This window comes from Vidua chalybeata, chromosome 23, assembly GCF_026979565.1.
Source record: "Vidua chalybeata isolate OUT-0048 chromosome 23, bVidCha1 merged haplotype, whole genome shotgun sequence".
NCBI lineage: Eukaryota > Metazoa > Chordata > Aves > Passeriformes > Viduidae > Vidua > Vidua chalybeata.
This window is the reverse complement of record NC_071552.1, coordinates 6169733-6181942: the sequence shown is the minus strand read 5'-3', so window position 1 is coordinate 6181942 and position 12210 is coordinate 6169733. Positions and strand designations below refer to the sequence as shown.

General features: G+C 54.3%; 1 protein-coding gene across 3 annotated transcripts in view; it reads left to right on the top strand.

The window, feature by feature from the left end:
* Positions 1-361: 361 nt before the first annotated feature.
* KIRREL3 (kirre like nephrin family adhesion molecule 3) overlaps positions 362-12210 on the top strand; it is a 371179-nt gene continuing 359330 nt past the window's right edge. For 2 of the 3 annotated variants that reach the window (XM_053963258.1, XM_053963257.1), the window contains exon 1: positions 362-567. In XM_053963258.1, the coding sequence (XP_053819233.1) occupies positions 507-567 (61 nt within the window). In that variant the 5' untranslated portion in view covers positions 362-506. The remainder of the gene's footprint in view (positions 568-12210) is intronic. The other variant, XM_053963259.1, reaches the window with a different exon arrangement.

Here is a 12210-nt window from a genome sequence, read left to right as displayed (position 1 = left end):
CAGGGCTGCCGGGACTGATGGGCACCAACCCCCCACCCCTTAAATTCAGAGCTGGGGCGGGCAGAGCCGTTCAGGTGTTCGCGCTCCTGCTTTAGGTGCCTCGCTGGGGCGGCAGCAGCGCCGGCGGGGGGGGGCGAGCATCCCTTCCTCCCGCACACCTGAGGCCGGAGCAGCCCCGACACCTGCCCGCTCCCCCCACCCCACGCTCCCCGCCCGGCTCGGCGCGCAGCGCTTTGGGGAGGGGGCGATGCGCGAACGTTCCTCCCCGCACCGAGCCGGCTGCGCGCAAGTTACTCCCCCTTTCCCCGGCACTTTGCCTCCCTCCCCTTCCCCCCCCGCTCCAAAAGCCGGGCTGCGCCGCCGAGGCTCCGCCAGTGAAGGCAGCGCTGCCGGGGGAGGAGCTGGGGGGGCGGCGATGGAGCCGCGCGAGCGGAGCCGGCGGGCGGCGGCCTGAAGTCCCCGCCGGCAGCGGCAGCGGAGCCCCGAGCCCGAGCCCACCCTGAGGAATGAGCGCTTTCCAGGCAGACCTCCTCCTCCTCCTGCTCGGGTGCCTCCTGCTCAGCCACGGTAGGACCCCGCACTTTCCGAGCGGGGCGGACGGGAGGAGCCGGGGGGGGGGGGGGGGGGGTCCCCGGCTCGGGGTGGGGTGCGGGGGCTGCGTGCGGGTTTTGCGAGGGGAGAAGGGTGCGGAGGAGAGAGGGAGGATTGCAGAGTTTTCCCTCCTGCATCCCCGCCGAGGCAGCTTACCGTTCTTTCCTTTAAAAATAAGCAAAAAAATCTTTAGTATGCAAATGAGTGCTTTCTGTTCCAGCTTGGTAAATTGGATCGTGTTTGTGTGTAAACACGGCTTGGCTGAGTAACAGCCTTCCCCTCGCCCCCCATCGCCGCCCGGTGCTTCCCCCGGTGCAGGAGGGCGATGGATGCTCAGTTTCGGTGCAGCGGAGGAGCCGCTCGGGCTGGCGGCAGCGGCTCCAGCCCGGGGACAGGAGCCTGCGGCTGTGGAGCCGGGCTGGGGAGCGATTTGCGCCGTGGGGGTGCGAGGAAGGAGAGTTGCTCCCAATGCAGCCAGCCCGGGGGAGGTGGGCACCCCGCGGGGGTGTCACCGCCCCATCCCACCTCCCCACAGCGCGGGCAGGAGCGTGGGAATCCGCAGGAATTCACCCCGTAACTTTACAACCTGCTTGATTCCCACGCAAAAAATAAATGGAAAAAAAAAAAAAAAAAACAAAAACGATTAGGGAAGGGGATGCGTTTTGGGAAGCTGTATCTGACATGCTGCTGGGTGCCTGCTGCCTGGGCTATCTGTCACCTGTGGAAAACGCTGAGCTGCAGCCAGACCCCGGCTTCGCCTCTGTGCTGCTCATCCCCCCCCCCCCCAACGCCGGTGTCAAATCCCATCTGTGTCACGCCGCCGTGGTCCCCACACCAGCTTTTGTGAGGGTACGGCTTGGGGATGCTTGGGAAAAAAAAAGAAAAAAGGGATAAAAAAACCCCAAACCCACGCAGCTAGTCCATCTGTTGATTAAATGAAGGATAAAACTTTTGGAGAGAGTAGTGCTTCTCCACGGGCAGCTGGTTTTTTGCTCAGGCAGACAGTGCTGAACATCCCCCACCATACGCTGGGTTTCACCCTATTCCCCGAGCAGGGACGCCTTGTTTGTGGCGTCTGTACTCCTGGTTATCCTTCCCTCTTCTTTTCCTGGGCTCGGATGTGATGCTGGGCTCCTACACTATCCTCCCTTTCCCTTTTCTCTTCCCCTCACTCTCTGCTTGTACTAATATTCCTTCGGGGAGAAAGCTGTGTTTGCATTTGCCTTTGCTGCTGCACAAAAGAAACCCACTGTGTCCTCCGTGTGGGTTTCTGGCTGAACAAATCTGAACTCTCCCTGGTAGAGCAGGGCAGCGGCGGGGCCGGGCAGAGCAGCAATTTGGAAGCTGCTCCCGGCCTTCCGCATCCCTCCCTGCTCACACGGACCCTGTCAGTCCCTGTAGATCAAATGGCACTTTGCTGGCGGGGCTGGAGAAGTTTGTGAGCGGGCTCCAGCCGGGATTTGTTAGGTTCTCCCCCCGCTCCTTCCTTTTGCAGCCATGATTTTAATGTGGGTTAATGCACTTTTTAATAGCGCTGGCGTTGGGAAGCCACGGCGGCTCCTTGGCTCTGCTGCCTGAGCTCAGCTGGTTTGTCTCCTGCAGGATCGTGCATCTGCTACCTGCTTATTCATGCCGGGTTAGGAGGCACAGAGAGTGCCTTGCAGAGCATTTTCTCAGCTGTTTTCTCCCACAGGATGAGCCAAGAGCTTTTCTGTGGAGTTGCCGCTCTCCGCGCACGACAAAGGCGCTGTGGCAGCACCGTGGCTCTTCCCGTGCAGAGGATCCCGAAGAGGATTTAATGCACAGGGTTCCTTTGGCCACGCGGTGCTGTGGGGAAGGAAAGGCCTGGATGGAGGTGCTGAAGCTTTTCCAGCCCGTGTTGTGTTCGCCTCCCCTCGAGCAGCAGCTGTGGTGTGTCCAGATGTGGTGGCACTGGCTGGCCGTGACAGAGGTGTCCCTAAGGTGTGGGGATGGCATGCTGTGTGGGCATGCATGGGGCAGCCCTGCCTTGTCCAGGAGGAGCTGGTGGTCCAAAATCACTTCAAGGGACAATTAAAATCATTTGGCTCTGCCCTTCAGGAGTTTCAGGAGCTCCTTTTACTGGCAAGGGGCAGGCAGGGCTGTGTTTTCTTGACAAAGTGGCTTGAAGGGATTTGCCATAATTAAATTCCCCCGAGCCAAGGGCAGCAGGTCTGGAAGGATCATCTCTGCTGAAAACCCCACTTGGGATCTCTGGTCTGGACACTACTTTAAAAAAAATCTCCTTATCCCAAACCTCCCCAAAAGGACATTTTCCATCATGGGATTTGTACACCTGTGTCCTTGGGTTTGTATTTCATGGGCATCCTGGTAATATCCTGGCATTCTGCCGTTCCTGCAGCCCATGCAGGCTGAAACTTGGGCTTCCAAAGGAGCTTGCAGGAGGAGGAAAATGCTTCTTGCTCCAGTCTGGGGCTGTGCTGCACCTGGGCATCCAAGGCATGGCTCAGCCTGGTAGGGAGGAGGATCTGTCCCACAGCTCACTGCTCCAGGGGACCTGGGCAGAACAAATTGCCTTCCCTGGAGCATCCTCTGTCTTTTCCCCCTTGCAAATGGTCTGAAGCAGCCTGTGCTGGCTCTTTCTGAGGGTCGATAGGTCAGTGTTCCAGGGCTGGTTTGCCCTGGTACCACTCACTCTTCCACCCCCTTCAAGCTGTCAGGGCCACGGCTTTGGTGGGAGGGAGAGAAAGTCCCAGCACAACTGGCCTCCTGTGGAGATGGGATGTGTGGTACCCTTGGGGGGAAGGAATTGCTGCTGCCATGAATCTGCCTGCCTTTGCTTCTGCCTGGGGAATAACTCACCCGTCCCTCTGCTGCTGCAGTGCCAGCCAAACTGGGGGAGGCTGGAGACAACTGGGGAAGTTGTCTCAGTGTGGGAGGTGGGGCCGTGGGGAGAGCACCACTGAAGAGGCACCTACAGCCACTTCCTCCTCCTGCTGGCCTGTACTAGATGGATTTGGCAGCATCTTAAATTTACCTTGGATGGGAAGATTTCTGCCTGTCTGGGGCTCTCTTTCCAAAGGCATGTTTGCTTTCCCTCAGGGTGATGAATACCGAGTTCTCTGGGTGTTGCAGGGTATGTTTTTCTCCTTCACAGTTCACTTGGTTCCTCCCTGGAAGCAAATGCTTTACAATCTTCTGTCAGAGGGGCTGTTATCAGCAGCAGTGGCTCAACTTCCCACTGGCTCAGCAGCAGCCCCCAGGTGGAGAAGGGTGAAATCATGCTGATGAGAGAAACCAGGCCAATTCCACCCACCAACACTGGGACCAAGAGATGAGGATTTTCACATCTTGGGGATGGTTAGTGGGTGATGGGGAGGAAAAGTAGAAGGTTTGGGGTGCTGGGAGTGTGTGTGCAAGACCTGGGGCACTTGGGGGGTTTCTGTGTCTGACAATCACGAGTCTGTTAATGAAAAGCCTGGAAATCTGTGGTTGTGGTCCCTCTTCCATGTTAATTCCTCCTGCCATGTGGAGAGCAGGGCAGCTTTGCAAGGGGAGTGTTTTGGGCTGTTCTCTAAACCCAGCAGGGGAGTGTCAGCACTGGGAGCTGGTCGGCAAGTACGAGGAGTGGAAGCATCCAGTGAGCTTTAAAAATGATGGTGAGGAAGAGCTCCTGAAGTCCAGGAGGTTGCACCTCAGGATATTCTGTGGTTCTGGGAACTGGAAATAGTTGAGTAGAAGACAGAGATGGTTTGGAAAGTGCTTTGTGAGGTACTGCAGGTGGAAAGGTGAAGGTTTGATGGGGGCAATGCGTTCACAACTGGGCTGCGTGGGAAGGAAACTGAAATAAGCCTCAAGATAAAATTGGTGTTGTCCAGTCTGTGCTGTCCCAAAGGAATGGTGCAGAATTGCCTCCTCCAACACTGTTTTAACACAATTTAGGTTTCCTATCTCCCATCTGTACCTCCTGCAGTGAGAGCCACGTGAGGGCCACTGATGACTTTGCTCAAATCAGCTTTTCTTGCAAGGTTTCAGCTCTCAGAAAAGCACAGGAGGGGGGAGCTGGGGTTTTGCTCAGGTGCCCTGTGCCAGAGGGAGGGGAGCTGGGCAGATGTTCCTCCTCGGAGCTAACGCCACATCCCCACCAGCCTCCCCCTTCCAAGGTTAAGCAGAGGTGCCCAGGCAGTTTATGCACAGCACATCTCGGGCTGATGTCGATTATTTCTGTGCTTTCCTGTTGGTTTAGGGGACACCAACTGGAGTCTGAACGTGCCTTGAAATCCCTGACAGGTTCCCAGCACCGTGTGTCACCGGCTCCAGCCACTCTGTAGTCGGACTGCAAATGTTAGGATAAAAAAGCTCCGTGCTCTTCTTTCTTTTGTAGCTGTAAATAAAGGGGGGAGAGGCCAATGTGCTCCTTAGGTTGTGAGTTGGCTGAGGATCAAGGGCTTTGAATAAACAGTTTTCTTCCTGTGAGCAGCCTGTGATGGAGAGTGTGGCTGCTCCAAACCTCTGATTTAATGATCAGCTTTGCAAGTTTGTACAGTGCTCTCAGCTCCTCAGCGTGCTGGATGCAGGGGGCTTTATGGAAATGCTGCTGGAGAATTGGCTTTACATCACTTCCAGAATCCTTCCAGTAGGATTAAACAGCTTCTATTTATTTATTTATTTACTTTAAAGCCCAGCAAATTTATACCAACAATTGCTGAAGGCCCTAATTTATCTTCTGTTCAGGAGCAGTACAAGTTTTTCCTTTGGCTTCATTGAGAGGCACCTCTGGCCAAAGAGAGCAACAGGGCCTCAGTGACCATGTACAAGCTTATTTTATAAATCAATAGGTAGTGAAACAAATTGGTTGTAAATCAGTCTCTTATTTGCTGAGATTTAAGGCCTTTGGTGGAGCTGTGAGTTTTCGAGAAGGTCTGCCCTGCCTTCAGGGCTGGCACGTGGCCTGGCTTTTGCAGGGATGTGGGAACCCAGTACTCATTTCAAACATGCCAGGAGATGTGTAGGATTTCTTGCCTGGGAAGAAATAAAGTTTAAAACCTGTGCTCATCTTTCCAGGCAAAGGTTGAGCAGCAGGATCCTGGTGCTGCTCAGCTCTCGGGGGTTTCCATTCCTCCACTGCACTGCACCTCATGGCACATCTGTGCTCCAGACTGCTGGAAGGGGGAAGAGGAAAGTATCCATTTCTGAATTGTGCCTTGTGGTAGGACAGAAGAAATGCTGGGATTTGGTCTTGGAAACGGTGGCCTAACAGATGTCCTGGTTCAATATGCCCTTTGAGCCTAGCCGAGCCTGTTTATTCATTGCCTCGCTGGCAAGACCCACACTCAAGTGTTTGCCTTTCCCTGGTGGCAGCAGCAGCCTCCAAAGTGGAGCAAAGAAGCTGGAGGTCACTTGGCTGTTACATGGCTCTTCCTTTTACCAACTTGCATTAAACAGCTTAAAATCTAAATGTGCTTTTAGTGCCTGTGAGCGATGGGCTCTGGGCGTCCTGCCTCGGGTAGTGTCACATGCTGGAGAAGTGGGAGGTGGAACACTCGCATTGTTAAATTCAGATGCTAACTTGGGGATAAGATCTTAATGTGTTCATTCAACGCCCCCACTCGCAACAAAAGCTACAGCAGCTTTTGGTCTGCTGCATTTGGGGTGGAGCAGGATGTAATTGGTTTTTGAGGGCTTTGCCATAACTGCTGCTCATTAACCATTGATGCAGGCACGGTCAGACTTTCAACTCGGATAATAGATGCTGTCTTTTGTTTCCAATTACTTTGCGTGTGGTGGAATTGCCGCGCAGGTTTCACATGTGTGTGGTCCTGTGGTGGCTAATTCACCTCCTAAAGGCTGCTGGATTTATGTTCTGGGGTTGTCATGCTCAATATGAGGCAAAGGCAGTGGTGAACGCCCTGCCTGGCTGGGCCGGGTCTGGGGGGATGCAGCAGCACCTCCTGAAGGTTTCAGGAGCCCTCTGGGTGAGCAACCCCAACGTTGTGGGAGGGGAAATAGAAACGGAGAAAATTCCATAATGTGGTTTTTCTGAGGAGCTCTGCCCAGCAGGACACACACTGCAAGCGAGAGGAGCCCTGCTAATTACGGGTGAAATATGCACCTATGGTGGAAGGGATGAGTTCCCTCAACCTTCCCTATGGATGAGGGATCGATCTTTGTGCTGTGGGCCAGGAGTGAGTGGAAGAAGCCACAGGTTTTGGAGTCCCACCTTGCATTTTGGGCAGGTTGTCATTAACCTAACATCACCTAACTCGTTAAAAGGTCAGAAAGGAAAGGCCTGAATCCCTCTCAGGTGCCTGTTGTCCCGTCCCCCTCCCACCCCCGACATAAATGAGTATTCAAGCAGTCTGCTGCCAGTCAGTGAATGTCAATATTGGATAAGTGTTTCCTTTATATCACTGCAATTTAGCATAAGCTGCTTGGAAACAAATGTCTTCCATAAGCATGAGGTGTTTCAGTAAGTACACAGTCAACATTACTATGAGGATTAAATAAATGTCAGCCCCACTTGTATGCTCAGCAGCGAGTTAAGACAGCCGAACTTGCATAATGGCCAGCACGGCAGGAACAACAGCAGGGATTTTGAGAGTCTCTGGAAAAAGCGGGATGGAAGGAGCTGCTTTGGATGGATCTGAAGCCCCTGGATCAGAAGGGGATGTGGAGACAGGTGCAGAAGCTCCTTAGAGCAGGGGTAGCTGATGATGGGAAGGAATCCTTTCCTGTGAGGGTGGTGAGGCCTGGCACAGAGGAGCTGTGCCCCATCCCTGGGAGTGTCCAAGGCCAGATTGGATGGAAACCTGAGCAACCTGGGATAGTGAAGGTCATCCCTGGCTATGGCAGGGGGGTGGAATGAGATGCATTTCAACATCCCTTCCAACCCAAACCATTCTGATCCTATGGTGTGGAGTGCAAAGAGAAGCATGGAGCTTCCTTCTGGACAGCCAGGCCTGCTCTTTCTTTGGTACTGGCTGCAAACCAAAGATGAAAACGTGGTTTGGCCAATATTGGCTGGATCTGGTGAGGCTGCTGACTCAGGAGGAGCAGGCCCCTCCTGCAGGTGACCAGTGCTCGGCTGGATCTGCCTCTGCCTTTCCCAGTGCAAACTGGGAGTTGCTTGGCTGCAGCTGGTGAGGCCAAGGATGAGGCTCAGCTGTTGCTGCTGTGTGAGGAACTGTGAGCTCTGATTCACCTCCAGCTCAGGGAGATGAGGAAAGGGTGACACTGGTCCACGCTGGCAGCGCTGTGGGGCCTGCAGGTGCTGCAGGGAGATGGTCACCTCTGGCTGCTCTACCTTCAGGTGTTGGGTGAGAGTTTCTCTCTGCCCAACAGGAAAAGGCCTCTGGCTTCTCTGAAGCGATTTAAACCCAGCCCACACATGGAGACGTTGCTGAGGCAGCTGAGGCTTGACTCTTTCCCTCAAGCTATGTCCGCAGGAAAACCCTGCTCTTTACCGCTCCTCGCTTTGCATCTTCACCTGTCGCCCTGAGATGTCACTTGGCGCTGTCTCGGTCAGCCCGTGACAAGTTCTGCCAGCGAGGAGGAAAACGTGGGGAGCGTGGTGGGGGGCTGAGCTGGCTGTGTTTTTGTCCCCTGCCATGCAGAACCGCTGCTCTCTCCCCAGCTGGCAAGGCGCTGACTGCAGCCACTTGTTCCCAGCTGCACAAAAATAACTGGAGACAAAATCGTTATCACTCAGATGAGCCTTATCAGCTCCTCTGATGTCTGCGGCTGCCTCCGCCCTGCGAGCACTCGCTCCCCGCGGAGTGTGTGCTTAGTGCCCGGCCGTGGCCGTTCCAGGTGACCCGAGCCGTGTCCCAGCCGTGTCCGGCTGCCGCAGGTTTCCCGAGGGTTTCTGCCTCCTTGTCCTGCGCAATCCCAGCGCCGGAGGAGCTGGAGGACACGGGGGATGTCCCCGTAAGCCAGGCTGAGGAGGAGAGCGCCGGGGGTGCGCGGGGCAAGGAATGCCCGAGTGTTTTGGCTCCAAACCAGGTCACCTGGCGGAGCTGCAGCAGGTTTCACCCTCACTGTTCCCGTTCAGCCTGGCGGTGGCAGCAGCCGCGCTCGCATGGAGCCGAGCGCTCCGCTCCCACCTGCCGGTGTCACCTCCTTCGGAAAGGTCCAAGGTGACCGCTGGGCTCCAGCTCTGCGGGGATGCTGAGAGCACCGCGCCTGGCCTTTGGGGCTCAGCAGCTAAGGCCATGCCCTCGGAATGGAGAGGTTGTTTGAGTGCTGGGCTGGGAGAAGCGTTGGGGACCCTCTGAAGTTGCCACCCCAGTGTGTGGTTGGACACGTGTCCAGGAGGAGCTTGAGGTGACCCTGCCTGGGAGCGCATCGTGTGTGAGTGCCGTGGGCTGCTCCACAGGCAGGAAGGGTCGGGGTGTGGGAGGGGGACGTGGAGCTGTCTGACCCAACTTTGTGCCCCCCACAGCCATAAATGTACCCAAGGGGTTCCTCCCCTCCATGAGCAGCTGCACCCCTGCCTGTGGATCCGTGTGGGATAACCTGCAGCAGGGAATGGCTGCCGCTCCTGGTCAGCGGTGCTGTGCTGCTCCTGCTCCCTCCCATGAGCTAATCCCCAGAGTGTGATTCAACACTCGCCTCTTTTCCTTCTGGCAGTGTCTTTAATAAGCCAGGAGTGACGGGGCCACCCCCCATCCTCCACAAGTGCCGGAGAAACAGAACCAACAGATGCTAAAATTAGGCACAGCTGTTTGCAGCGTTTTGTCCTCCCGATCACAGAGTCTGACACTGTCTGTGCTGATTCCTCATCTTGTCCAGACACTGAAAAGGTTTAAGATATCAAAGCTTGGAGTGGCTGTAAATTAACTCTTTCTGTCTGAGCTGAAGCTTGACTTACTGATGATAGATTTCTTGTGATTTCCTTTATTTGCCCTTCTAGTAATGGGAATTGCCAGGGAACAAGACAGAGTCTTCTCTCTGTACCTGGGAGACAACACTGCTGGTTTGGCCTGCTCAGGAACTTCCTCACCAGGGACCAGGGGGAACATCTTCAGTCCTGCTGTCCCTCAGCCTTTATGTGCCTAAACCCTGTTCTACATGCAGCTTGGACAAGCTCTGCAGTCCAGCTCAGCCTTTGCATGCTGAAAGTTGTCCCAGTCCAGCCCCACACCCTGGCCATTGTCATCTGCTCTTGCTTTGGTGGGGGGCAAGATTTTCTGGGCATTTCTGGGGCACACAGGCTTTGTGTTCGTGGTTTGGGTGTTGGGGTGGGTGTCACTCCAGGGCTGCTCTTTCCCTCCCTGCCCGGTGTGTTTGGCCTGGCAGTGGCTGTAGGGAGCATTTTGGGAGGAGGTGGCTGTCTCTGTCACCTGCCACCCCTTGGAAAACATCCAAAAGTGGCACTAAAGTGGAGCTGCAACACTCTGGAAAGGGCAGCAGGAGGAATTTCATGGCAGAGCAGAAATGTCTTTTCTGTCAAGCCTGGAGCCGTGTACATGTCCCTCCTGACAGATCTGCGCTGATGGCAGCAGCTCAGCTCTTGGGCTGGCTGTGTCGGGGTCTGCACGGGGTTGTGAGTCTGAGGGGTCTTTTTTGTCTCAGTGTCTCTCTCCTGAGGCAGCAGTGCCTGCTGAAGATTCCTCTTGCTCCGGTCATGCTTAAAATGATAATGTTGGTTTAAGATAGACACTTGTGATAAACTGGGGAACACGGTGCCCTTTGAAATCCTCAAAGCTCTCTCCCATCAAGAGGGCTGGCTGGAAAGGCAGCAGCCAGAGCATTCCAGGCTGTTCAGATTGCCACGATCCCGTGCTGACCTGCTCCTAAGGATGCTGTGCCTTGAAAGAGCTGCCACCCCTTGCCCTCCTCCCCTCCTGACTGCAACAAGGTGGTGTCTGCCTTGGGCAGCTTCCTGTGGTCTCCCCAGATTGCCACTTTTCACTCTTTCTGTGTTGGAAGCAAATCAGGATGGGAAGTGCTAAAGGAAGGCTGTTTTTCCCTGGGGAGGAGTAGGGGTGGTGTTGAGGAGCGGGGGGGGAGGAGTGAAACATCTCAAGGAAAAGGACCACGAGCAAGTGCCAAGGGGTTGATGTCCCTTGGCAATCTCTTTGCAGGGGTGGTTGTAACAAACCTTTCATCCAGCACAGTGATTTTTTCCTGCAGCAGGGAGGTTTCTTCCCGTGGTTTGGCTTTCTCCCAAGGATAGACAGAAATCTGTGTAGTGCTCTTAACCCCTGCAAGTTTCTGCTGACTGGAGCAGATCGGAGTTGTTGTCCCAGTGGGAGCATCTTGTTCAAAAATCAGGAAGAAAAGTTGAACTTTTGAAACTTGTAGAGCAGGAAACATCCGAGAGTTAGGGATTGGAGACTTGGAAGTAGACTTGGCAAAATACCATGTTTTGATATCTGAAATTTTAACATGGGGTTTAGGAAGGGTTTTTCTGCACAAAGGATGCTGAGTATCCCTGTGGTGGGTGAAGGGGAAACTGTTGTAAAAAACATTTGTCTGCTGATTGCTGGTTTTTCTCTGGGACTTGGAAATGGATTTCAGGTCTCTTCTTGCCTTTGGCCTGGCCAGTGAGCCACCATGGTGGCTCTCTGAACATCCCAATTTGTCACAGTATATTGAATTCTAAACCAGTGTTAATCTGATCTGTGTGTCTGTAAAGCATCTTGTGTTGGGTTTGATAAAATTAGGTTTTATTGTCTAACACAGTTTATTTCTCTTGGTCTGCTTGCATGCTTTTATTGCCTGTTGTGCTCTGCACCACCAGGCCATCGTGTGCCAGCATCTGCCTCACTTGCTCAGCTCTGAAAGCCCCTTAAAATCAGCCCCTAATTATTGGAAGTATAGAAAGACTCTGAGGGTGCCAATGATATCAGTCGGGCACTGGTGCATTGAGCAGGTAAAGAAAGGACCTAAGAGGCTATTGAAGAGATTGATGGGCAGTAATGGGGATAATTGTAATTTTTGTCCTGTGTTTTTAATAAAGTGATTGACGACAGGCACAGCTGGAGCCCCCGTGCGGAGACCAAGAGGTGCAGTTAAATTACAGAGGCTTCTTAACTTAATGAGGCCAGGTAATAAAAACGAGGCATAATGAGCAAGGTATAATAGTACTATTATGCTTAGAGTGCTCTCGCCGAGGGCTGAGCAGGCGGTGCCTGGGAGAGCTTGGGGTGAGCTCACTGCAGGAAGGGCTTTGCTCCCTGGGGTAAGGATCAGGAGTGGGAGACTTGGGAAGGATATTGAGCAGCCAAGTGCTAACCCAGGACTGAATGAGGCAGTGGAGCACCAGACTGGATGATCCCCCCCATGCTTCTGGTTGTATTTGTGAGGTTTGGAGCAGCTCTGCTCCAGGTTTTATTCACTTCATGTAGCCCTGGGGAGTCCATGTGGCCCTTGTTGCTGCACAGATGACATGGCCAGAAGGTGAGATTTTGTGACATGAAGGAAAAGCAATGGAAATGTAACAGCCTGGAGGGAGGATGTGCAGGGAGCTGGTGGATGGGCTCAGGAAGGTTGGCCAGCGCTGCACCAGGCTCATGCCACACCTTGATTTGGAGCCTTGGCAGGGAGGCTGCAGCAGCTGGATTGGGACCTTTGTCGGGGTGGAGATGGGAAGAGGATTAGTGTCTGCAGAGCAGTTGGGTGTCTGCCGCTGCGAAA